The 26,202-nt window shown below is 51.0% G+C and overlaps 1 protein-coding gene across 2 annotated transcripts; it reads left to right on the forward strand.

The window, feature by feature from the left end:
* CRHR1 (corticotropin releasing hormone receptor 1) lies at positions 425 to 25,701 on the forward strand. Of its 2 annotated transcripts, XM_021378097.1 has the most exons (13): positions 425 to 583; positions 7,359 to 7,443; positions 15,565 to 15,684; positions 17,096 to 17,181; positions 18,227 to 18,333; positions 18,719 to 18,839; positions 19,109 to 19,262; positions 19,585 to 19,645; positions 20,537 to 20,609; positions 21,706 to 21,791; positions 22,710 to 22,845; positions 23,037 to 23,078; positions 24,586 to 25,701. In XM_021378097.1, the coding sequence occupies exons 1-13, from the start codon at positions 539 to 541 to the stop codon at positions 24,724 to 24,726; spliced, it is 1,257 nt and encodes a 418-aa protein (XP_021233772.1). In that variant the 5' UTR covers positions 425 to 538; the 3' UTR covers positions 24,727 to 25,701. The 2 variants fall into 2 exon arrangements, with proteins under 2 accessions (XP_021233772.1, XP_021233771.1); XM_021378096.1 differs by lacking the exons at positions 425 to 583; positions 7,359 to 7,443; positions 15,565 to 15,684; positions 17,096 to 17,181 and adding an exon at positions 17,851 to 18,027.

Consider the following 26,202-nt stretch of genomic DNA (forward strand, 5'->3'; position numbering starts at 1 on the left):
CTGCATCCCTACGGGAAAGGGGCTGATTCACCAGGCAGTTTGCACAGGGACTGCAGACTGTGGCAGTGACAGAAGGGGAAGCCTCTCTTTCCTCTACCCGTGTGCCAGAACAAAATCCTACGAACGCATCAACCCTTCTGCAATCTGCAGCCCGAATCCCTTTGCACGGAGCCACGGGTGCCCACAGCTTCTGCAGGAGAGCCCGCAGCGGCAGCACCGAATTCGGGCTTCGGTGGGGAGAGAAAGGGGAGACCGTGGTCCTGGGGGGTGCTGAAGGGAGGTGGAGGAAGGAAAAGGGGAGGAGGAAGAGGAGGAGGAGGGAAGGGGGAGTGGGAGGCGGTGGGGAGGGGTGCAGCCCATCGGCGGGCGAGCTGCGGGGTGGGCAGGCAGCCGGAGCGGCTCGCGGGGAGGTTATAAAAGGCAGTGAGCGGGGAGCGGGGCACGGCGGAGGCACCTGAGCCCGAGGATTTGGAGCCCCGACGGCAGCGGGAGCGGAGCCGGCCATGCCCCGGGTCGCTGGGTGTGGAGGGAGCTAAGGATGGTGCCCAGCCTGCGTCCTGCCCTCCTCCTCCTCCTCCTGCAGGTAAGGTGCTCGCCAGACTCTTATCCCAGAAGGAATCTTCTCCCTTCCTCCCTTCTCATCCTGACCCGCTCCGTGTCTCCGACTTTTCCCTTTCTTTGAAGGAAGGGAAAAGTGAAAGGGGAAAAGGCAGCGCAACGACCCCCGGGGGTTCCCCCAGCTCAGCCTGGGCTCTCGGCAGGAGCTCACAGCGGGGGGCGACGGGAGCCGGGGATTCGCCACCAGGTCCCCCCCACCCCAACCCATAGGGTCCTCCCAGCGTCACCAGTTTCCCTTTGGCGGTGGGAGGGGGTGGCTGCTCTGGGGGTGTGATGGATGGGGACAGCACAAGTGCAAAGCTTCATTCTTCCCCCCTCTTTTATTGATTTCCTAAAGAAACCTCTCCTTTCTCCCCAACCCCCCACCTGCAAAGCAGAAGACTTTCCTCTCTGAATTGCTTGCTGTGGAACTAGAGCCACTGCTAATTTTGCAGCTCTGCACAAAATGCAAATGCTTTGTCAGAAGCAATATTCTTTCCTCCCTGAGGGCTCATCTGTTAAGCAAATGCTCCCAGCCCAAAGCATGTTTAGACCGCAGACCTCGGGGAATGAGGAATGGGAAAGGTCTCAAGTGATATCCTGAGCGGGCGGCTAAACACAATGACCACAATTATGGTTAAACTTCTGTGTCAAGTGGGTTAAAAAAATGAATAAATGTGCCTTGCTCTCTGCAAAATGCTGTCTCAGTGGCCCAGTTGTGACTGCAGAGTTAGAAGGACAGCAAACACAGAGAGTCAGCTCGCCCCGTTAGCACCGTTGCGGTTCATACCCGCAGACTGGTTTCTCACTGTGTAAATTTGGCTGCACCTTCGGGATAAAAAGTTCCCACCTGGGTGAGAAGAGCTGATCTGTGCCTGCTGAGCGCCCTGCCAAGCTGCTGCTGCGATGCAAAGCTCCTTGCTCTTTTAAGTGCATGGCCCCAGTCCTGTTTTATAAGAGCTCTTTCTGCAGTTGTGTTGCCTGGTGCAGGTTTTGTTTGGCTCTGATATAAGAAAGGAAAGCAGGATAGAGTGGGAGCTCTTCTACCCACCCCAGGACCCTCTGTCTTCACAGGGACAGTGTTGGCAAAGCCACTGCCCTGCTTTGATAGGGGAAGGGTCTGAGATGGGGAATATGGAGCAAAGATGAGTCACAAAACCAGCCCAGAAGCATCAGGATGAGGCTCCTGTGCTTTCCTGGAGCCCCCCAGGCTCAAGAGCTTCCCGAGCTGCTCCCACATGCTCGCGTTGTGAGGATGGGGATGAGGTCTCCAAACCCTTCCAGACTTTGAGATCACAAAAAGCAGCCTGGAGAAGAGAAGGCTGAAGGGAGACCTCATTGCAGCCCTCCGGTATTTGAAGGGAGTTTATAAACACGAGGAAAATCAACTTTTTGCAAAGGTAGATAGTGATAGGATAAGGGGGAATGGTTTTAAACTAAAGGAGGGAAGAGATTTAGATTAGATATCAGGGGAAGTTTTTTTGCAGAGAGGGGGGTGAGGTGATGGAACAGGTTGCTCAGAGAGGTTGTGGATGACCCCTCCTTGGAGGTATTCAAGGCCAGGGTGGATGGGGCCCTGGGCAGTCTGATCTAGCACTTGATCTAGAGGCTGGCAGCTCTGCCTGCCGCAAGAGGTTTGGAGCCTGAGGTCCATTCCAACCCAAACCGTTCTATGACTGATAGGTCTGTCCATCTTGCTGTGCAGAGTGAATGTCCTTTAGGGTGATAGATAGACAGGTGGTGAGACAGGCAGCCAAAACTGCTTCAGAATTCTCTCTGGCATCCTGCGCATCATTTAAACAAACCAAACAAGTGGTTGAAAAGAATGAGTTCGCCTGCAGTGATGTCAGGAACCGATGGCATTACTGGGGCTGATAATACTGGAAAGCCAAGGTGAGATGGTGGGGGGTGGTTTCCCCTCTTCCTAGACCCTCCTCAGCAGCAATAAGCCCAAAGCCAGCTTCCCACCCTTTGCCATGTACAATGTGCTGCTGACCCTGGGAATCTGCTCTGGACCTTGCTTTCTTTAAATTCTGGAGTTGATGTAGTGTGTGTGAGCTCACCCCTGTGGTTTCACATCTTCAATGGAAAACTGAACGGAAATTGCACAGCTCGTTCCCAGAATAGTTGCTCTATTGCCATAGAATGAATATATAGAAATGCAGGGAGCATAGCCTGCAGAGAAGGCTCAGTCCTGCCCCACAATACAGCCCTGCTCACCAGAAATCCTGCACAGGGCTGGCTCAGAAGTTTGTTGAGAAGCAGTTGCTTCTGTTCAGCCAGCAGTACAAAGGATGCTGGGTTCTGTAGATCATAGTGCCTCTTCCACCCTGAAATCCTGCACTATTCAGCCTGAAAACACAGCATCAAACACAGCCAATGCTTTGGTGTGGTTGGGGTTTTCTCAGCTGTGAACACAGATGAATGTGGAAAAATATAGTTGAGTTAAATGGCAGATGCTCAGCTCAGGGCACAGCCCTCAAAACATGAGAGAGGAACCGTGGGGCAGGTGGGATCTGGACTGTGGGAGGCAGCTGAGGGCAAGAATTCTCCAACACCCGAAGTGGAAATATCTGAATGCAGCACAGAGCTCCCATATTTAAAGTCTGTAGGAAAGCTTAGTACAAACACTTCAGGAAAGCAGTTCTGTGCGTGTGCCCATCTCCTTTAGCAGCCTTTGCTCTGGTCCATTCAGCTGCCTTAGGAACTGCTTTGATTCCCGGTGTCCCCTACACCAGCTTGCTTGTGTCTTTAGCTTCTAACATCCAAATGCTATTATTCATTTTTTCACCTGTCCCCCCCAAATCCACGTCCCGTTTGATAGATAAACCAAGTTGGAATTGTTTACATGAAGCGAGAGATGGGAGTGCAATCCAGGAAAAACTTTTTTCATTTCCCATCAATCAGGTTTTACAGGCATTCACTTAACCCTGATTGATATTCTTTTGTTTGGTTCTGCCTCCAGCGTGCTCAGGGAGGCTCCAAACGTAATAAATACTCACACTGAAGCTTCTGTGTGCACGGTGACAGGGGCTGGCCCTCTAACATGGCTAAAATCCTCAATTCACGTGTTTTAATGCCAGGTGGAAGCATTAGCACAATAGCATCAGCCATAGGAAAACCCCTCCAGGGGTTCTTGCTTTGAGCCTCAGTCTGTCTCTATGCAAGGATTCTTCCAGGAGGGATTTTCTTCTTCCACACTCATTGAAGTGTGAGTGTGAGTTGTTGCTGCAGCCTGGTAGTGAGCCCAGCTGGGCTGGGGAGCAGCACCGGGGGTGGAAAGGGTTCCTACAGCAGGAACACCTGCAGGGAGGCTGCTGCTGTGCTCTGCTGTGGTGAGCAACCACGGGCACATCCTTCTGGGGAAGGCAGCCTGCAGAGCAGCTTGAAAACCAAGTTTTGGAGGCATCTGACAGGAAGAAGAGGCCATAAAAAGCCTCTCCAGAGGGGGATCCCTCCAGCCCAGCTCCTGTCACCAAGTGGTATGCGCAGGAGGATGTGACACCCCTCCATCCAGCCACCCTCATCCTGAGGGAATGCCTGCATTGACCAAACCAACCAAGCCACTCCTGCTCCTTTCTGCTTGCAAAACCCCCTCCAGCCCTCCCGGGGCTCTCAGAGGCCATCACCACCCATCCATTGGTCCCGCTGACCTCTCTGTGCAGAGCCACTGGCTCGCATCCCGCTAATCGCTCTGCTCTCCAATTACAGCTCTGTCAGCCATGGGAAACCCAAGCCCTGTCTTAGATTGCTAATTAGGCTCCGAACCATCTCTCTCGCTGCTCCGAGCTGTCTGTCAGCCCTTCTGCCATGCAGATCCAATCTTGTTTAAGGCAATGAGATCCCGAGGGGGAACGAGCCTGTCCCTGGGTAGTATGGGATGGGGGGGGGGGGGGGGGGGGGGGGGGGGGGGGGGAGGGGGGTGATGTTTGACTCAGATGTTAACGTATTAATTAATATCTGTGGATTGCTTTGGAGAGAGAAAGGACTGCAGGGGAGCATTAATTCCTAATTGTTGTTAATTGAATTTTGCTGCTAGGTCAGAGGCAGGTCAGAGAGACAGATGCCCTGTGCATATGCGTGTGTGTGTGTGTGTGTGTGTGTGTCAGAGTTTGCTCCTCACACCCGTATCAGCAGGAGCATCCTAGGGCCGAGGCTCCCAAAAAACCCATGCAGCTCAGAGCTCAGCTGGTGGAATGCAATGTGAACAACCTGCCCTGTGCGGAGTAGCAAAGCCTGAGCAACCCTAGACAAGCTGTCCCGCGTGCCTCAGTTTCCCTTCTGGCCCAACCTGGATGTGTTGGGGGTGACACACTGACCACAGCAAGCATTTGTGATGCATAGGGGGCAGGAAATGCTGGAGCAGTGTCATTTTTTGGTCTCTCAGCTGTGTCCTGCAAGGTCCAGGCTTAACCAAGTGTCCTCAGCATCAGCTGTGATGCCTCCAGGTGTGTGAAACAGACACATTAGCACAGGCTGGGGAGAGCAGTGGTGAAGCCATGGGTGGCTGCAGGTGAAGGAGAAGCTGCTCCAACACAGGGTCATGCAACTCCTGGCAGAGCGTCGTGCTCACGGGAGCACACCCTGGCAGAGCAGGACCTCCGTGCAGAGCAACTGCTTCTGCAAAAGCAGATTGCTTACCTTCCCCTGCACAGCTGAACGCTCAGCTGAAGCGCTCTGTGATTTTGGCAGCCTAAGAGAGATCACCAAGGCTTTTCTTTGCTGCAGAGCAGGATGGGCTGTACTCTGTGTCAAAGCAAGAGCGGGAGGGCAGAGGAAAGGGGACACTGGGGTCTGTGTGGCTCTGGCTCGGCCAGGCTGGGACCTGCTGGGTGCCATGTGGCAGCTGACAGCAGGGATGCAATGGCAGGGCTTGTTGTGCAAGGACAGAGCTCTGACCTATTCCTTCTGCAAAGCTTGCAGAGGGGTTAGAGCAACCTGCAGGGGACAAAGCACACACGAGAGCCTGACCAGCAGGTTACCAGGATGCTTTTTGGCTTGTGCAAATGCACCTGGAGTCACCATCTTAACCCCGCCAGCAACATGGCTGGCAAGAGCAGGTAGAAAAAAGAAAATAAGCTGTTTGTTTGTTTTGTTTTATTTGGAGGATTTTGTTCTCTTGAAATTTTTTTTTTTTTTAGCCCATTTTCAAAGCCTGTTCAGAGCTGGTGCCTGCGCTCCATCACTCCATCCTCAAACCTCGAGCTGTAGCTCAGCCCATGCTGTAGCCCAGTGCCAAGACCTCTCCCTGTGTCTGGAAGGAGAAGGCACTGCCAGGCTGAGCAGGCTGTGATCAGCACCATCACATCCAATTAACGCTTGCAGGTCTGCTCAGATGAACAAACCATCCCAGCCCCTTTTGGGAAGAAATCTTGAGTCCCAGCTGCCCAAGCAGTGAGCCACAGCTCTGGCAGGCACCAAGGCAGAGGGGATGGACCCCCGAAGACCAGTTACCCTATTTCTGGAGCTTGGGAGATCTTGTGTTTGGGGCCATGCTTCACCAGTGCTGATCCCAGAGCCCAGCCTCACCCAGAGTATTGCTGGGGTGGTGGGATCCTGCAGGACTGGAGCGATGGGAGCCCTCACAGTGCATGCATTCAGGGCAGGGCTGTGCTGCTGGATCCCATGTGCCATCTGGAGCAGTCATAACAAGGGAGCTATTCTCAGCTCTGTTTGTACGTCTGCCTGACATCTCACTTGCTGTCAAAACCAGCTTCCCAAGGCAGTAAATAGTTGTTTGGAAAAGAGCAAGTGGGTGCGGAGCTTGTCTCCCTATCTGAATACATCCTGTTAATGCTTCAGTAGGGTGCAGGGGATTTCTGGGCATGCCAACACTAAAGGACATGGGGAGGACAGTGTCTTCTCTACCCAGAGTGGTTTTGAAGGTAAATAGCACTCAGAAAGGGAGATCAGGCTCTGGAGAGCAGCCTGGCCGTGAGGAAAGAGGCTTCTCAGCCTCACCCACTGCTGGTGGCCATCCCCTGAGCACAGGGACTGGCCCCTGCCATCCTTCATTCATCCCATCCATTCATCGCAGATGGAATCGCTTCATTGCTCCTGCCACACAGGGCTGAAGAGGTCATTGCAATCTCTGCCAGAAACCATCCTTCAGCCGTGGCTTTTCCAAAATAGCTCCCCAGGCAGATGGAGTCAATGATTCTCACTTCCAGAGGAGCTGCAGAGCCACCCAGGAGCTGTTCTGGAGAAGCTCTTGCCAATGGGATAGTTTGTGGTCAGTGCTTCCCCAGGCAAGGGGAATGGCAATGCTTGCAGACAAGCCTTTCTCCTAAAGAAGGCTTCATCCCGACCCTGTGGATCAGATCCCCTTAAGGATGCATATTAGCATCTCCCTGCTGACAGCTTACAAGGCTGTGATTTTAATAAGGTATCACAAATCTGAACGTGGTGTCAGGCTCATCATGTTTCCTCTGCCTGCTCTTGGGATGCAAAGATGCTAAAAGTGTTGATTAAAATGCTAAACAGGAGAAACTGAAGCTCAGCAGAGGGTTGTGCAGGGCTGCAGCACGGGTCGCTGGGGGAATATTTGGGGAAGAAGAACAATGGTGGGAAAAAGAGCAGATACCATGAGTCCCCAAGGATGGATGGAAATGGGTGCACGCAGATTTGGGGATGACACCCATCAAGACATAGGCAAACTCAGATCAGACCCAGCTGCTGCCACATCCAGGAAGGAACAGAGGTGTGGGGAAGCTGGATGTTGCACGTATAAAGCTGTTCCCATCTGCTCTCTCCCCATGCAGGCATTTCTCCTCTGGGATAGCCCCGTTGCAGCTTCCATCCAAGAGCAGTACTGTGAGAGCCTGCTGCCCACCACCAACCACACAGGTGAGTGTCCCGTGTCCCCAGCCCATGCTCAGGGCACCTGGTGGCAGGGGTGGCCAGCTGAGGGGGTGTCTCCATCCCCTTTTTGGGAATGGGAATGTGCTGAGACTGCATTGCAGCCCTGTGGTGAACGCTGCATCAGCATTTTGCAGAGTGTCAGTTGAGGCAGGTGGAAGATGCAGAGCTCAGGAGAGCTAAAAATAGGAAAAATAAATGTGCTTTGGGCTGGAGGAGAGGTGGGCAAAGAGATACCTGCCTTGCGCCTGCTGCCATGCTGCTCCTTCCCTACCACACCCAAGGACAGCAGGAGCCGAAGTGGTCCTCGGTATTGACAGCCCTCTGCTAACCAGGGACCATTGTCCCCTATGTCTGCACCCCTTCACCACCCCCCTGTTCAAAGGTGACAACAGGAGGCTGTGGCTTTCTGCAGACACCACGTCACCGAAGCAGCACGGCTAGGGCTCAGCTGTCCTCCATCCCCAGTCCTCCCTGTATTGTGCTATGAGCACTGCTGGAGACATGGAAGCAGCTCCTGGGGACATGGCTGGGGCTGGCTCAGCCAAGCTGGGTGACACCAGCAGGGTCATGGGCACCTCACTCATATCCAACACCCCTGCAAGGATTTGTACCCAGCTAGGTCAGGCCCACAAAGCATTGTGTTTTGTCCTACATTAAAGATGCGATTTAGAAGTCATCTCAGCAGTGACAGCTCTGGGTTCATGGTGGATCTGGGGGGAGGAACGGTGGCTGAGGGAGAGGAGAGGAGCTTCCAGGCAGCAGGAGGAAGGTCCTCCCTGGTTCAGCGTTGCTTCATAACTCATTTTCCTGTAATTCACAGAGGACAGAGCATGCACCAAACAATTGCCCAGCTTGCCCCAGTCTCTGCTCAGCAGAGCATCTTTCCATCAGGGTGATGGATGGCTCCCTGCCACACTGCTCCCATTAGCAACAGCATTAAAAAGTCCTTCTTAAACGATTCCAGCTGAGCATTGGCTGATTCATTGCCTGGGTGTTTGGCAGAGCCCAGGGCACCGTGGCAAGGAGCATCCCCAACCTGAGACATGGAGGTAGAAAGCCAAGGGTAAAGTGAGGCTGGTGGCAGAGGTGGAAGTGCCTGCATGTCTCTGTCGTGGGGACTATGCAGAGGAGAAGCCTGGCCATCACTCATGGACTTTGCTACCTGAAGGTTTCATTACTCCGCTTGGCAAGGTGTTTGTCCTTGGCCACGTTAAGTAGTGATAAATGGCATTGGTTTTCTTCTTGCTCATCTCTCTTGATGCAGCATGTGCCTGGATCTGACCCACACATCGTGGGGAGCACCTCCAGACCTTCCTGTGATGGAGGAGCTGGCCCATGGCACAAGGCACAGAGCCTCCTCGTGCTCAGCTCATGGCCCCTATCATCTCTGCTGTCACCTCCTGAGCCTGGGACAAAGAGCAGGGAGCATTTCCAAGCAGCAGTGCTGCTTTTTGCAGGCACTGGACTTCATTCCATTCGGATTTACCAGTGCAAAGCCACTCAGGAGCAAGTGCACCTCGGCACCCATCACTCTGGGATGGAGAGCACAACACGTCAGGCTTTAGATCTGCAAAATCTCCACCATCCTACCTGTCACGCGTGGGTAATTCGACTGATTTGGGATGGGGATGTTGCACATGAGAATTGCTCCAGACTCAGGGAGGGGGCTTAGAGTAAGAGCTGAAACTAATTGTCCTATGCCTGTTGTTTGGTAAGTGGAGCTCAGCGTCAGTCCTCATCCTTGGGGTCTGTTTAAGCCCTGCCTGATTTAGGCAGCAATTCTGAGGAAGAGATGTTCACAAAACCGGCAACTTTGTTTTGAGGCTATTTGAAGCGGGGACTTGTTAAGATGATGCTAATGGGAATTGCAGCAAGGCTACAAGACTTAATTTGTTAATGCCTGCATAACCCTTGGGAAATGGCACGTGCTGACAACACGAGCCCAAGGCTCCTCCAGCACACAGCACATTGGGCATCAGCTGGATGCACAGAGGGGCCCTGCTATGGCATCACTTCTCCAAAAATCATCCCAGCCCAGGTTCTCCTCCTTCTCACACTGCCAGTCCCTTCATTACTTAATTTCTCACTTCTTAATGAGGATGCAAAACTGGGTAGTTCTATTGCTGGGTGCTCCGAGGTGCATGTACTGAGCTGGAAAGATGTCTGCTCAAAGCAGAGTGGTGCAGAGAGATACAGGTTATGCTCACCGGGCAATGTCGTTGGTGTTCAGCCTCACCCCTAGGTTGCTGCATAGGCACGATGGTCCAACCTAGTACTGTAGGCATCAAAAGTGCCTCTCAGTGGGTATCCGTGCACTCAGGTTGGCTGCTCTACTGCAAAGGCTGTTTTTCTATTTGCTCCTCCAAGAAGAAATCATATCAAGCTGGACTTGAGAACAAGAAAGTGCATTAGAAGCCAGGTCACCTTGCACCTCCGAACACCTGGAAGCCAAAAAATTAAGCTTAAGTAAACTTAAGCAAAGGGAAACAATGAGGATCAACGTTTTTCAGGGTGGAAAGGTGCCTGTCCCAAGGTCTGCCATCCTTCACATTGCTGCAGACAGCAAATTATCTTCCTGATTTCAGTTCCCTGGGGTCTGTACGCAGCTGCTTCTCCCCTTGTCTGAAAGGTTTTGCAGAAGGATGAGGTCATTTTGCCCATGGGGACGAAGCATCCCACTGCCAAAAGAATGCTTCTCGGTGCAGCCTTTCCCTGGGAAGGAATTGGGAATCTGAGCAGATGGGAAAGCCTTTTCCAAACTAATAGGTGAAGATTTTCCAGAGGAGCCCAGCAGAAAGCACTCGAGCAGAGCGAGTGCTTGAAGGGTTATTTTGCCTTTCATAGCATTCAGGCTTGGATCAGCCCAAGGAGTTGGCACCCAATTGCTGATAGCTCTGGTGCTTCTGGCTGCACGATTCACTTCTTCAAGCTGTTAAATTGTTATCACAATAAATTGTTATCCTTAATCCCCTGTGCGTGCCCAGAAGAGAGCAAGAAGCACAGCTGATTCCTTCCAGGAAAGAAGTGATTCGGGCCACTGCACATTCACCTAAAGCAAAAGGAAATGACACCAGAGCTAGGCAGAGCTGAATGAAAATGTGTGTTTGTTTGTTTTTAAAATTCTTGAGCTTTCTTCAAGGGAAGAAGGGAGTATAGCTTTGCATTCAAATAAAACCAGCTGAGCTGGAGCAGATATAGCAAAAGCCTGGAACTGAGAAGCACAGGAGAGCAGTGAGCAATGTGAACATTTCATTGTGTGTGCTTTGCAGGACAGGTGTGGGGACAAGTTCTGCAGTGGGTGACAGTGTGACCAGGAGCCTTCCACCCTCTCCAGTCCCACACCAGCAGCACTGCAACAGCCATCCCTGCCCTGCTGCAGCTCTTCTATTCACTCGCTGCCTCCCCGAGGGAAGAGACTGGAATTTAAATTCGTAAAGGTCAAATTAACAACATCAGCGCCTCTTCTCCCTTCAGCCTGGTTGGCATCCCTCCTACCGATGCAGAAATATTAATAAAAGGGCTAAAGAGGCAGCAGTGACTCCTGGCAGGGACTCAGCACTGATGGTGAGCAGTGATACTGTGGCTGAAACGTTTGTACTCACCTATACGGAAAAAATCACAGCGTTTTAAGTGTATGCGAGTATTGATAAAGCCATTGTGCTTCATCATCTGGGAAATGGGGATGTCGATAGAAACTTGCTTTTATTCATATGTTTGTCATCGTGGCAGAGGGAGTATGGTGACAGTTTGAGGTTTTCTGGTAGGAAGCAGTGTGTTAGCACATCTCAGCGCAGTTAAACTGCACTTTGGACTGGGTGCTGTAACATCCCTGCCAACAGCTCTGCTCTGTTTTAGCCACGTTACAGAGGAAACCTCTGCCAGCAAGGGGTTGTGCTTCCTTGCTCACCCAGAACAAAGCCCAGGGATACTAAGGAATAAAGCACTGGCTGTTACCCTTGGAAATAACGCAATATCAACCACACCATGTGTCATGTCAGAACAAGATGTGGCCCAAGCCAACCCTCTCCATTACATATTCCATACATATATATGATCCCAACCCACTATGTACTAAAGACCTATATAGTCTCCGTAAGTTTAACTTGGAGCTGTCTCAGGTGCTGAAATGGCGCAGATGCATCCCATCAATATCAGAAGCTTGGCGTGATGCCTCCTGTTTATCCTTCTCCAGAATAACAGCAAAGACCCAAGGGGATGGTCAGTGAGCAAGAATAGCAACAAGCTGAAAATTTATTACTAAGACACTTTGCTATCATAACACTTAATTAGCCTGCTAAATTATTTTTCATTGAGAATCACAGAACTTGAATGCTTGGGAGGATTTCTGGGGATATATTTTGAAGGACTGGACACTTAGAGAAGTAAAAACATCCAACACCTTCCAGATCAGTGCTGGAGGTAGGGTGTGAGCAAGGATCAGATTATTTTGAGACAATTTCAGTGGTCCCGGCCTGGTTAAGTATTCATCCTCAACTCAAAGGGAAGGCAAATAACTCCACCACCCCAATTTCAGCCCTGTGTTAAAGTAAATTACCCACCAGTGCTGTTTCCCACACTGCCTCCAGCATTTGGCACCCACCCATCATGGACATGTCAGAGCCTTTAAATAAGAGCATTCCCACCAAGGCTTTTGCTCTGGGGGCAATAAAGTGTGGCATTGCTCCTTCTGTCGCACGAGCACAGGGGAGCTGCCTGGGAGGGATGGTGATGCTTCATGGTGCTGTGTACCCCTAGATACTGGCTGCAGTGAGTGCATTCTGGTTAGATGTGGAGATGGAGCCCTGATTGCTAAGTACAAGTGCTGCAGAAGGAACATCCTTGAGGAGCTCGGGGCTTCAGCCTGCATGAGAAACAGCCACTGAGGCCGTCAGGGATGGACAGAGATAGTTGTTGTTGAGCAACATTTCCAGACTGGTAGAGATATGAGCTAATGCATCTCAGCTCTTACTCAGCCTCCTGAGATACCTTAGATAAATACCTGCATCACTCAACATAAGGACCAGTGTGTGATTCAGCTTCCCATTGTCTCTCCTGGCATTGCATGAACTGAAAAAGTCTTCATCTGCAGAGCAGCTGTAGCATTGCTGGGGACACAGCAGCAAGCTGATGCACTGCATAGCTGCAAAGCTTTGCTGGGGTGTGAGATGGGGATATGTTCCCCAACACAACTCTGTCAGCACAATCTTTGCTTGAGCAAAGCAACAATTTGATGGTACAAACCTGTTCCAAACCTCCTGGCACTGGCTCATAGCACTGCAGCCACACGTCTGGTGTTGCTGGCACAGGGTAGATGTGCTTTGCCCTCTTTACATTTGTTCCAAATCTTTTGACAGATTAGCTGCCAGGCTTCATATGTCTGCATGGCTTTATCTTGGAGCTATCTCAGGCTTCTGTGAGCAATGCAGGCAGCAATATTACTATGTTCTATAGAAGCAGCAAGGATATTGCTATAGTTATCCTGATGCAGTTACTGTGAAGTAGTCATCTCAGTGTAAGTCCCTGGACAAGCACTTCTTTCTTCAGAAATGCTTTACATTGCTTCAAAGCAGCAAAACCCTTGAGGAAATAGGATGAGAAGGGATTTAAGTGGCTTCCCCAGGGCCACATTCTCTGTCTCAAAGCAGGACCGGCTCTCTCCTACCCTAGATGCTGTGTTTCTATACACAGAAAGGGAGCAAAATTGGGGGAACTGGATGCAAATAGGACATTTATTGACCTTTCTTGCTGCAAAGACCAAAGCCAACAATGCTGAGGAAGCTGGAGCAGGCGGCTGCAGAACCTTGGAGAATAATCCCCTGCAAATAGGACGGGCTGCAAAGCAGATCTGAATGCCTTTAGCGCTGATGCATATCATTTCCATGCTAAGCAGTGCTCTAAATGCTGGGAGCTGTGTGCTGCTGGGGAACAGCTGGAGCAGACGATGTGATGGGCAAAGGGGACAGCACAGCCCCCATGGCACCCTTCTTACTGCTTTACTTAACCCTTCCCCAGCCTGAGAGGTTTTCTTCCCTACGTGCTGGAGAGAACAGCGTTTCTGAGATTCAGAAAGTGGGAGAGATATTGTAGCCTCCCACTTGAAGAGGAGTGCCAAGCAACACAGAGTCGAGTGCTTCAGAGAAGAGTGGAGGCATTACATCCAAACTTGAGCAGAACTGTAACCAAACAATGCCACTTTTGTCTGACCACACAATTTCCATGAGTGTATTGTGGGTTTTGTTATTGATGGTACTGCAGTGGTTTTGCTTTACTGATTGGAATACATTGCTGCCAGCCTCTGGCTCTGCTGGCTTTTAATTGCTGAGCCTTGTTTGGCCCTGTGAGCAGCCTGTGCCACAGCACAGCCCCTGGGATGCAGGAAGTGAAACTGAAGCACAAGAGACCAAGAGAAAATGGCATTTGTGCTCTGCCCCCTGGTTCCAGAGAGAGTTTTTGCCATTAGCACTGTGCAAGTTCCATTTTTCCATGCTGGATTATTCCAAATTAATCTTTCGTGCTCCAGGTATTCGTGTGACTTCACACCTGGGTGAATTCCCAGGTGACTAATAGGGAGAGCACTCGCAATTTAACTTTGTCCTTAGTGCAAGAAATTACCAGTTCTCTTTTCTCTATCTGGATGTGTATTATCATCAAATTTTAAACAGAGATTTCATTGCCTGTGACCCTTTATTTCTCTGCCAAGTTTGGGTCAAAACACCTAAGGAGCGCAACAGTTCCTAATGGATGCAGATGAGACAGACACGCACTCTACATGTGTGATTAAATGCTTCTTTTTTTCCTCAGAAAAGCTACATTAAAACAGTTAACATAAAGTAAAGGTTGCTACAGCAACCGTACACATGAAGAAAGCTAAAAGCAAAGGTCAGTGTTAAAATTAATTTCTCACTACCAGCTATGGAAGGCAGAAGGCAGCGCTCACCACGCTCGAATGCTTCGCAGCTCACACGCTTGGAGATTTCTTTCTCTAACAAAGAGGAATGAAGACAACTCTCCTTTACTTCACACTGAAATTTTGCACTGAGAATGTCTCAAGAAGCCACAAGGCCAGTTCTTCGGATAAGCAACGGAAGAAAATATTTCCCCCTCAAAATATAGTACTTTTATCACAATTATAATGTAATGCTTTGCTGTTTCGTTCAGTTGCTTTTTTGCCAGCTCTATCCATCCTTGGGAAAGGCTTCCAAACATCAGCCTGCACTGTGTCAAGTCCTGGTCGAGAGGAAAATACATTCTTACACCCAATGAGCTTCTAATTGGAGGAGTTTGCCATAGGGAATGATGATGTCTGGCTCTGCACTGGCAGCACAAACAGCTCTGATATCCAGGAGTGGTTGGCACTGACCTCTGCCCTGCCAGGGTCTGCTGCCCATCACCCATCTGCTGCCTGCTGGGGATGGCATTGTGTTGATATTGCTGTCACTGTACTTCCTACCTCGTTTTGAGATGGAGCTAGGACATATTTAGCTACAGTACATGTTGTTCTAAATATACACAAATTATACATAAAAAAGCCTGCAATCTGGCCTACCTAATGTCTACGTTAGCACACTTGTGTAGCTGGGAAAAGCACACAAGTCCTGCCTGAAATCTGGAGCTTTCTTCCTGGGAAAGGCTGGAACAGAACAACGGGGATGGCTGGGAAGGAGATGTTGAATCCAGGAAGTGTGAGGGGCTCTGAAGAGCATCCTGCCAGCACTGGGAATGGGAAAATACGGATGTTGTGGGGCCAGATGCCAAAGTCATTGTTGAGGAAAGGACCCCACCCTCCCTCACCCTCTCAAAAATGTGGGGTAAGAGATACTTCCCTTTTTGGAGGACCAGAGCAGGGAACCCCAGGCTCAGGTGGAAGGCTGGGTCAGGAAACCAGGCTGATGCTGTAACCAGGCTTAATCTGATTGCACAGGGCAATGGTCATGAGTAGGATGGATCAACAGGCTCTTGGAGAATCTCAGTGCAGCAAGAGTTTAGTGTCTGCCAGGAAGCTTTCCTGGGAACAGAGCTCACTGGAACCACAAAACTTCAAGGTCTTGGAGAAGGCCCTCAGTGGCCCAGAGACCTCCACTAAACCTCTGCCCTTCTCCCCCCCAGGGCCTCAGTGTAACGCCTCTGTGGATCTGATCGGCACGTGCTGGCCCCGCAGCGCAGTGGGACAGCTGGTGGCTCGGCCCTGCCCTGAGTACTTCTACGGCGTGCGGTACAACACCACAAGTAAGCTGAGCAGCACCAGTGAGGACGGGATGGATAGGGGATGGGGCACAAGTGACAAAACATTCATGGGTACAGAGCTTGTTTGGGTGCTCTCTGAGACATGTCATCCAAAAAGGAAAGAATCCATCATCTCGCATTTTGGAGAAGATGGTTCTTTAAGCAGGTGCTCTGGGACAAGCACTGGGGAAGGAGGCTGTTGTGCACGTCTGGGTGACAGGGAATGTCCCCATTTGGGGTACAGGGAGTGAAGAGTGAGCTGCCCCGCTGCTGGAGGCGACACTCTGGTCTACAGCCCTCAGCTGAGCTGGGAGATGGGGACCTCACCGTTATCTCCTTCCAGTACAAGTGGCTGAGTTGTCACTGCCAACAATGTGCTGGGAACAGGGGATGAAGTGTTGGCACTTGGAAAACCCCCAGAGCAATCTGTAGCACACAGCTGAGTTTCTGACCACCTGAGCACTACTTTTGGTGAAAGACGCATCTTGCTCCATGATGAAAGCATCAATTTTTCTGTCCCACATCTTTTTATCACTGTAGAAGACTGCATGCATGTGGCTCCTGCTTCATGGTACCTCCTTGCAGGAGTGTCTTTGCATTAATTCCCACGCATGCTTGTCCAATAGCCATCCCACTCCTGTCTCATCCTATTGCCCTGATGAGGCTCGTGGTCTCTCCTGTTAATATCAGAAGCCCAGCATTGCCCCATACCAATGCTAATTGGAGGCTGCTCCAGGGCTGGCACAGCCGTGCCTTCCTGATTAGCCTTGCCCCTGGCCATGCCCACTGAGAGGCAAAGAATGCTCCTAATGCGGTCAACTCCACGCTGCCTTTGCAGGTGGTTGCTGGAGCAGGTGGAGGAGTTGGGCTCATGCTGCTTGGTGGGCACTAAGGGACAGCGCTGGTGCAGACTCAAAGCCCTTGAGCAGGCCTGAATCTTTCCCATGTAGGTTTAAGCTGTATTTACCTCTGATTTCCAGATTGCTAAAATTAGGAGAAAGGGTCTCTTTCCTAAAAATTTCAGCCCAGGTCTGGGAGCATGAGGATGGGCTCCTAAATCTTCCCGTATCACATTTTGGGCCCATGAATGCTTTGGAAGGCTTGGGGCAGCATCTCAAGGGACAGATCTTCTTGAAAGCACTTCCCTAAGCCTTGATGCTTTCTGGAAAAGACTCCTACCCTTCCTTTTCTCTCTGTAAAGCTTTGTAGAGCAGGAGTGGCACCCCAGGAATCTGATTCTGTGTTATCTATCAGCAGAAGCAACATCTGAGGCAATTTCAAAGAGAAAGATGCCACTGGCTTGGTATCAGAGACTCCTGCCTTACTGATGATCATCAGATCACACCTGTCACGTCTGTGGGCTTGTGCCCATCTCCAGGCACTGTTAACCCCTCGATGTGCACCTCTCTTTCAGACAATGGCTACAGGGAGTGCCTCGCTAATGGGAGCTGGGCAGCACGGGTCAACTATTCCCAGTGCCAGGAGATCCTCAGTGAGGAGGTAGGACATTGGCAGTGCCTTGGGTTCCAGGCAGAAGGGTGAAGGATGGATGATGGAATTTTGAAGGGCAACAATATCCAGGTTCAGAAATGGCCCAAGGGAGCTCTGGGGCTGGTCATGCACCAGCATCCATGTCTATAAGTTGCAGGTGGCATACGTGACCCTGCCCCTGATGTACATTTTCTTTCCTTTGCAAAAATAAAATGATTTCTGATTCCTTCCATGTTAAAAAGCCTTTAAGGCCAAAGGGTCTGTAATGTGAGGTCTCCTGCTCCCAGGCTGCATGGTGCAGATCAGAATGTACTCCACATCTATTACCCTCTTCTGCTTCTGCAGCTCCTTACCATAAAAGCAGTAAAGCACAGACTCCATGTCTCCCTGCTGGCAATGAAATGAAGGAGATATTTAGGAAGCTGAGATGGATGGATACCAAAAATTACAAGCCCCTGTGTAGGTCAAGCCGCCCCTCAGAGCAAAGGAGAAGAGATACAGGCTGCTCATTTACAGTTGATAACCACCTCTGGTATTTAGAATGCTGATATCTCTTGCCAGGAATGGTTTTCTCACTGTTAATTGCTAATTCACAGGTTGGATGAGCGCCTAACAGCAGGAGCAATCAATTAATTTAATTATCACTCATGCCTTCCTGTGATCCCCTGTTCTCTTTGCCCAAATTCATCCCAGCCTCTCAGCTGCCCCTAGGGCTAAAGGGAATGAACAGAAACATCAGACATCATGCTGCTAGCAAGCTTGTCTGAGTTGCAGCAGGGTTTCCCTCAGATGATGGGTCAGGGATGTCCCAGTGCTGAGCAGGATGTTAAGTGCCTGAGCCCATTGCCTGGACAGGTTTGTGTATCTCCTGCCTAAATTAGCCCTGTCTGCACTTTCCAGTAGCTTCTCCACCAGGGTGGAAACCCTGGTGAAACCCATTGGAGCTTCTCCAATGGGTTTCTGCAAGCAGGCCTGCAATCTACAGAGCAGCTCTGGGTGGTGGAGGAAGTGATTTGGGGCTTCCACTGACCCTTCTCTGTCTCCTCCTCCACAGAAGAAGAGCAAGCTGCACTACCACATTGCTGTCATCATCAACTACCTGGGGCACTGTGTCTCACTGGGGGCCCTCCTCGTGGCATTTGTCCTCTTCATGCGCCTGCGGTGAGAGACTCGACCAGCTGCTGGGGGGATGAGCCTACAGAGGTCCCTTGGGATGGGGACAGACCTGGAGCTCTGGTGTTTCTCCATGTCCCTTCCATGGCTGTTGTTCTCCAGCTGCTCTCCAGTCTGGATGCCTGTCTCAGGGTTATTTCTCCCCCCTGCTTTTTAAAGCAATGGCTTGTGGAGGCAGAGGGTCATACTTGGTGTCCTCCATCTCCTGGCCATATTACCCAGGATGCAGCCCCAGCATCTCACCACTGGACTTTGAGCCTCTTTGAAAACTGTCAGCTCCACAGAGAGCCTCATCCTCCTCTGCAGCCCACCTGGGGTCTGTCCCCAGACACCCATCATGCTCTGATGGTCTCTTGTCCCCCCGCTTCTGCAGGAGCATCCGGTGCCTGAGGAACATCATCCACTGGAACCTGATCACAGCCTTCATCCTACGCAATGCCACATGGTTTGTGGTGCAGCTCACGATGAACCCGGAGGTGCACGAGAGCAATGTGGTAGGTGGGAAGATCAAGTATCTTAGGCCTCAAAAGCTACTTGAGAGGTGAAATAGTGCTTCTTGGTGGTTGGAGATCAAGGCTTATGGGAAACCTGGGCTCAGTTGCTCTGCTGAGATCTGTGTCACTCTGTGCCTCAGTTTCTCCACTGTAGTGCAGAGGTAATGTTGGCTTTTACTGTGGCATCACGAAGCAGCAGCCGTGGTGATCTGCTTGTTGTCTCTTTGAAACAGTTCTTCTCTTCAGTGTGTCTCCTAAACCCTTGGCAGGTCTGGTGCCGCTTGGTCACTGCTGCCTACAATTACTTCCATGTCACCAACTTCTTCTGGATGTTTGGCGAGGGCTGCTACCTGCACACAGCCATCGTCCTCACCTATTCCACTGACAAGCTCCGCAAGTGGATGTTCATCTGCATTGGCTGGTGTACGTATCAGGGCCTCCCCTTCATGCAGTGAGTGATGCTCCCCTCTATCCTCTGCTCCTGCTTTTGTTTCACCTAAGTGGTATTTAAGTATGTGCTTCAGTGGGTATGCTGGGGATGGGCTGATGGTTGAACTAGGTGATCTAGAGGTCTCTTCCAACCTTAATGATCCTGTGATTCTAAACAGCTGCAAAAAGTCTTTCAGGACTAGGAGGACACTGTTGCATGCCCATATCACCTTGCCCTGTGCAAGAAAACCATCATTACAGCATCGTTTGGTTGCGGTACTGCACTCCTGAGACCTGTCTGTTTGTTCATCTGCAGGTATCCCCTTTCCCATCATTGTTGCCTGGGCCATTGGGAAGCTGTACTACGACAACGAGAAGTGAGCCTCACTGCTCTCCTTCCCCCCTCCCTCTCCATTCCAATTCCCTGGTCATGCCAGGAGCTGTCACACAGCAGGCATGGATGTGCCTGCAGGAGATCACATGAGGTGGGAGACATGGAAAGGGTGCAAGGAAAATTGATATTCTTCCATTCTTTCTTTTATCCCGCCTTTAGGCTCACTGCAGCACGAGCCCTGCCTGCTGCTGCATTTTTCCTTTCAAACTGCAAATTAGATTTTTAAGAAGGGGAAAGGCTAGATTAAGCCACAGCTCCTACAAAGTGTTTGCTAAGTGGAGCTGGGATTTAATCTACCGGTAGAGATATAAACTACCACCACCTGAGCCATTTTCACAGAGACTTGCTAATGGAGGACTTAACAGGAACCTGATGAGTTCATCCTGGGGATGGTGGAGCTGAAAGGAGCCTGCTCTGATGAATGCAGCTCACCTTGTTTTGCAGCACTAGTTCTGTCTCGTGACTTGTGCATCCTTATTGCACACAGGGGAAGGAATGATTAATCAAAATCCAACCAGGTGCTCTCAGGACACTGATACTACCATTAGTTCCTATGGGGTTTGCTGGGGACAGAGCCATCCTTGACCTACCTGTGTAAGGTTGTCCTTCCTTGCCCCACAATAACCAGTTCCCACACCCACGCAGGACCAGTATAAACCTCCCTCCATAGTCTGGTGTGCAGGAGAAGCAGTTCCATAGCAGCCACTTCCAGCTACAGTGGCTTGAGTCTTAGTGCGTTCATGCTATGACAGTGACCTATGGACATTGTGTAAGGGCAATAGTCAACCCAGGTCACTTGTGCTGCAGGCTTATCCCCAACACCTCCTGTCCCTGTCACCACATGTTCCCATCACTGCCTGCCTTTGCCTTGCAGGTGCTGGTTTGGGAAGCGAGCAGGAGTTTATACTGACTACATCTATCAAGGTCCCATGATCCTGGTGCTTCTGGTAAGGGCAAAGTGACCTTGCTTGCTATATATCAGGTCCTTCCCATCTGCACATGGACCTGGGTCTCATCAGCCATGCTGTCCCACAGCAGCAGTGCCCTGCAAGCCTGACACTCCCCTCTCACACAGCACTAAGCCCAAGATGAGGAACGTCATGCATGGATCCTGATGACTTGAGATGGGCTAGAAAGGGACTCTGATAGGGATGATTCCATTAGCAGAATCCCCAAGCACTGATCAGTCACCCCATCCCTGCTGAAGCATTGTTTGGATACAGGTGTGTGCTCTGCCAATCATCAGGAGCTGCCTCAGCCTCATTCTTTGATCTACAGCAGTTTGCTCCTGGACACTGGCTGAGCAGCAACGCTTGATCCGGGGGTCAAACAATTTACTGGGACTTCACTTTCTCTGGAAGGGACAAATAGGAGCAGAGTTGGCAGGTCACAAGCAGCAGTGCCAGCATCTGATCAGCATTTGCAGGACAAAAGCTGTGCACAAGGTCCCTGCAGCTTCTCCTCCTTCCCTGCCCAATGCTGGGAAAACCCAAGGGGCCATTAATCACTGGCACCAAGCAGCCTTCCCTGCACCTCGCTGGATAATTGAGCTGCTTTCATTTCCCAGCCCATTAGGTAGCCTGGCCACTTCTGATCTGTGTCAATTGTCCTCAGCCCCAGCACCACCCCCAAATTTCATTAGCAGTTGGCAGCCAGGAGAGCAGCTCCTTCCCATGATGGCAGCCAATCTCTCCACATCCCTTTGTTTGCTTTACAGTCCTTCTCTCCATCCACTTTTTACTCACACTCCTTCTTCTCTTATTTTCTGGTGCACCCTCCAGCCCTCAGTCCTGCAAATAAGCTCCTAAATCTTATTGCTAAAGTGTATATATAGATGCCCTTTCTCAGTGCAAGGAAGGCAGTGGGGATGCTCATGAGAGAGTCCACATGCACTGCTTCCACTGCTTCTCAGTTTTGTGGCTCACCCCAGGCTTGGTTCAGGTTCACGAGGTGTTCCCAGTTCCCTCGGCACATTTCCTCTGCTGTGGGAATAGAGGAGAATATTGGGGAGCAGATCCTAACCAGCTGCCCTCTGCCTTGCAGATCAACTTCATCTTTCTGTTCAATATCGTTCGGATTCTCATGACCAAGCTCCGAGCATCAACCACGTCGGAGACGATCCAGTACAGGTAAGAGCAGGAGTGCAAAGCAGACCTAGGAACAGCCTTAGCATGATGAAGTGGGGTCAGGAACAGCCCCGTCAGCCAAGCAACAAGGGGACAGGAGCATGGAGACACCTAAGAGTACCTCAATTGCTTTTTGAAGATGTGTGGACATTACATCTGTGGTGGTTCAAAGGGGGAGGAAGGAGCAAGGTAAAAGGGAACGGGTCCTCCACTGCTGTGGCTGCTGCCCTGGGGAAGCTAAAACAGAGCAGGTTTTGTCCTTTAGTTTTCAACTCAAATTTGTGGTTTTTCACTATATTCCAGTTTGCCAGCCAAAGCCCCACGTCCTTAGCTATTGCCACCTCATCCATGCAATCTACTAGTTTGCACTAGTTGCTGGGGCTCTCCTGCAGGTCCCAGCTCAGACTCACCAGGGATGGCTTTTCTGGCTTTAAGTTACTGGTAGAATCTGTCAACAGAATTTTTAAGAAAAAAAAAATTGTCAGCTTGGCACTGTGCTCATTCCCTAATCAAAACAAATGAGATAGTGAGCCCCTATCCTTCCCGTGCTCTCTTACATCAGCACAATCACTTTTCACAAACTGCACTTGTAATCTCATCAAGAAAAGATATCAAATTAATTAGCTGAGATAAGTTTTTCATAAACCCATCTCGATGGGTGTAAATTGTCTTACCTTCCTTAATTCCCTTTTAACGAAGCCCTAGCTCAGCCAAGCAGTTGTTTCACAGCAGCTCAAGGTCAGGTCTCTGCTATCCACCACTCATTCTGGATGAGAAACTGAACAAAACCAGCCCAATGATTAGGGGATTGCTTTAGGAAACAGCCCAACTCTGCTCATGGTGGTGCTGGGAGTGGGGATGGGGACAGACCCCACGCTCAGCGCTGCGTGGTGGCAGCTCAGCTCCATGGTTTCTCTCCAGAAAAGCAGTAAAGGCCACACTGGTGCTGCTGCCCTTGCTGGGAATCACCTACATGCTGTTCTTCGTCAACCCAGGGGAGGATGAGATCTCCAGGATCGTCTTCATCTACTTCAACTCCTTCCTGGAGTCCTTCCAGGTATGGCTCTCAGTTCCAGCTGCCATCCCAGTGCCACACTAAGGGATGTGGAGGAGCACATGTTGTAGCTGATGTCTCCTCCCACTCCTTCCCCCATCCCAAAAAATTGACCTCCCCAAACCTTGGGGTTGCTTCAGAGATGCTCAGCTTTGGGGTAACTCCACCATGACTCTGTGTTTGTCTCCTTACAGGGCTTCTTTGTCTCCGTCTTCTACTGCTTCCTGAACAGTGAGGTGAGCACTGGGGCTGAGGGTACTTGGGGGGATCTGTGCCTGTCCTTGGGAGGGGTGATCAGTTGCAAGATCAGTTACCCCCAGCTGCAGGCACAGCCACAACCTCACATTGTGCCCAGACAGGGAACAAGTTATTCACTGGCTCGATGCTTAGTCCTGCCAGGGGGATCTGACAGAAAATGGGAGTTGTTTCTCATGGGGAATAGAAAATGTAGCTTCAGCTCCTTCTGGTTTTGTTTGCTGTGGTTCTGTGGGTTTGCTTTTTTTTTTTTGTTTTCAGTGAGAATTGCCCATGAGCACCCCATGCAAATCAAACACAATTGACAGCTTCCAGGGGTTTGCTGTTTGGAAGCCTGTCTCCAGCCTTTACTAATTCTTCCTCCCAGGCTTTGCATTTGTTGTGGCTTGTTTGTGTGCTGTGCTGGATTTAACAGAGCTGCTCAGCCTCCAAAAATGTGAGAAACTGAGAATTTTTGCTGCCTATCTCACTTGCAGCAAGCAAGGCAAGGTTTTGGGGAGGAATTTCAGCCGAAACAGAACATCTCACAGGAAATATCAGTTACTCTCTATTGCCTCCTATTTGGGGAAGGAAAATACACCACTGAGAATGGATGCCTTGGGGGTGCGTGCATGTGATTTGGTGCAGTAGGAGGGCCCAGGACCCCATTCCCATGTTAATGTGAAAAGGGGCACCAACCTAAAACTCAGAGAGCAGCAACCAAAGGAGGCAAGAGCAGGGGCTGATCCTTTCCTTCCCCTCCTAAATGCTCTCACACCTTTGGTGGCTGTGATGCAGCAGCTGAGCACAAAGGCAACCAGTGAAGCCCCAGGGAACAGGAGCATAAGTATTTTAAAGCTCCAGAGAAGATGCAGACTCCTCTCTGGGTTATTTTCAAACTGCTTTCCAGCAGTAAAAGGCAGCTGGCAGCATCCTGACATAACAGGCTCAGATGTGATAAGTAACTCACTGATGCTGCTATTTTGGATGGAGGAGGAAAAGGGACCAGACGAGGACTCGGTGAGCATCTAGTGTTATGCAGCGTGTGGTCCTGCCGTGGCTTCCATCTCAGCTGGGGATTTTGGTGTTTCCATGTTATCTCAGCCGCTGCTGATGAAAAGGCATTTCTTCAGTATTCATCTGCTACATAAAGCACATGAGCTGTTGTCGGGCAGGATTAATATTGAAGAAATGCCACTTGCATGGACCAGACAAGCCACAAAGGTCCCCAGCTGTCACTCTCATCCCACCCAGCCCCTCATGCCTTCCATGAGGATATCTTTGTGCCTCTCTGAAAAAAAACATCTTTCAGAGCCCTGTTTGGTGCTAGACCCTCAATAGCAGGACCAGGAAAAAGAAACGGAGAGCTCCTGATTCCCCTTTGGAAAAATTACACAACCCCCCACGCCTTTTGCAAGTGGAGCTCAGATAATCCCTCTGCAACATGCGTAGCTCAGTGCTCAGCAGCTCGATGGACGCTAATTGTCCCCTCCTCCCTGTCACCCCCAGGTGCGCTCGGCCGTGCGGAAGCGGTGGCACCGATGGCAGGACAAGCACTCCATCCGCGCTCGCGTGGCTCGGGCCATGTCCATCCCCACCTCCCCGACCCGGGTCAGCTTCCACAGCATCAAGCAGTCCTCGGCGGTGTGAGGCAGGAAGAGGCAGCTGCCCGACGGGACCCTGCTGTGTGGGTACAGGAGCAGGGTGCTGCCCGCAGAGGATGCACGAACTTGCAGTGGGCAATGGGAAGCTTCGTAGAAGCTCCTGTATGGAGAGAACAGACCCATAGGATGCGGGACATCTGAGATGCGTTGTCGCCTGCTTGGCTGCGGTGTGACCTGCTTGGGTGGCAGGAGGAATCTGGAGAGGTTGCAGCAGCTGCTCTGTCTGCATCCATCCCAGTATGATGCCCCATGTCCCCACTCCGCCTATGTTTGTCACTTCTTTGAGGTGATAACAGGCAGGGATGCTCCAGGGATTAATCCCTTGTCTGGGAATGCTGCTCAGGGTGGGCAAAAGCCTCTGAGTTGGTGGAGATGACAGAGAACCTGGGGCTGATTGTGGACTTTGCTTTACACCGCTGTGTTTTTTAAAGCGCTGGGGTTATTGGAGCCCTCCTTGTCAGCTCATTTCTCCATGTATGACAGAGGGCAGAGAGGCAGGACACGAAGTCAGAGCCCCTGGACCTCAGCCTGACCCTGTGTCCCTGCTCAGGGAAAGGTGAGGAAGAGCAGCCCCGTGGAGATGTGTGTGGCTCTGCCCCTCCCCACCCTGCTTGCCCACTCACCCCAAGCTCAGTGCCAAAGCTGCTCCCTGCCCTTGTGTAGAGACCGGGGCCGAATCCCTCCCACGCTGGGATTAAGTGCCTTGGAGGAGTGGCAGCCTCCATTCCCACACCAGCTCCCGGGCTCTGCCATGTCCCTGGTCCATCCCCAGCATCCCATTTCACGTGGTCACAGAATGCAGCTCTGCGTGCAGTGCAGGATCTGGCCCTGACCTTGTAGCCAGGCTTCCCCCCATCATGAGATGCTCGTGCAGAGGGGCTGCAGGCTGAGGCTGCTCTCTGCATCCCAGGGCTTTGCCTCTGAGGCCCTGCAGGCCTTGTTAGGAGTCACTTCACACTTCTGTGCCTCAGTTCCCCCCCCACCCAGTAAAGAACAGGCATAAGTATTTCCCATCCTGGGGAGGTTTAAGCATTGTAGAATTTGTAGGATGTGATTTCCTCAGGGTGCACCACCAGAAGGGAATAGAATCTCTTTTACTTTAAAGAAAAGGAAAAAAAAAAAGTCTCAGGCTAAAACCTCCAGGATATTTCCTTAAACATTTATAAAGCTCAACATTTTGAAGCAAATCCTTTCTGTTTCTCTTTCCCCCTCAGAGATTTCCCACTTGCATGCCTACTGTGCAGCCCAACTCAGAAATGCTCCCAGTGCCATGCTGGGAGCAGCTCCCAGCATCACCCAATGACCACCACCGGGACAGTTCCCTGTACATGGGGCAGGCACTGCTCCTTGCACAAAGTTCACCCATCACCAGCAGAAAGTGCCCCTTATCCCATGCGTGGGTGAGGAAAAAAAAACACCCTGGAGTTACACAATGGGAAAACCAGCAAGCCCCAGCTTTATT

Source organism: Numida meleagris, chromosome 26 (genome assembly GCF_002078875.1).
Source record: "Numida meleagris isolate 19003 breed g44 Domestic line chromosome 26, NumMel1.0, whole genome shotgun sequence".
NCBI lineage: Eukaryota > Metazoa > Chordata > Aves > Galliformes > Numididae > Numida > Numida meleagris.

Bases quoted from the DNA above. Each gene is read 5' to 3' on its own strand.
- CRHR1 (XM_021378097.1), top strand. From the start codon at position 539: ATGGTGCCCAGCCTGCGTCCTGCCCTCCTCCTCCTCCTCCTGCAG. The intron at 19,646-20,536 runs GTGAGCCTCACT...TTTGCCTTGCAG, and splicing joins CTGTACTACGACAACGAGAA to GTGCTGGTTTGGGAAGCGAG. The intron at 23,079-24,585 runs GTGAGCACTGGG...TGTCACCCCCAG, and splicing joins ACTGCTTCCTGAACAGTGAG to GTGCGCTCGGCCGTGCGGAA.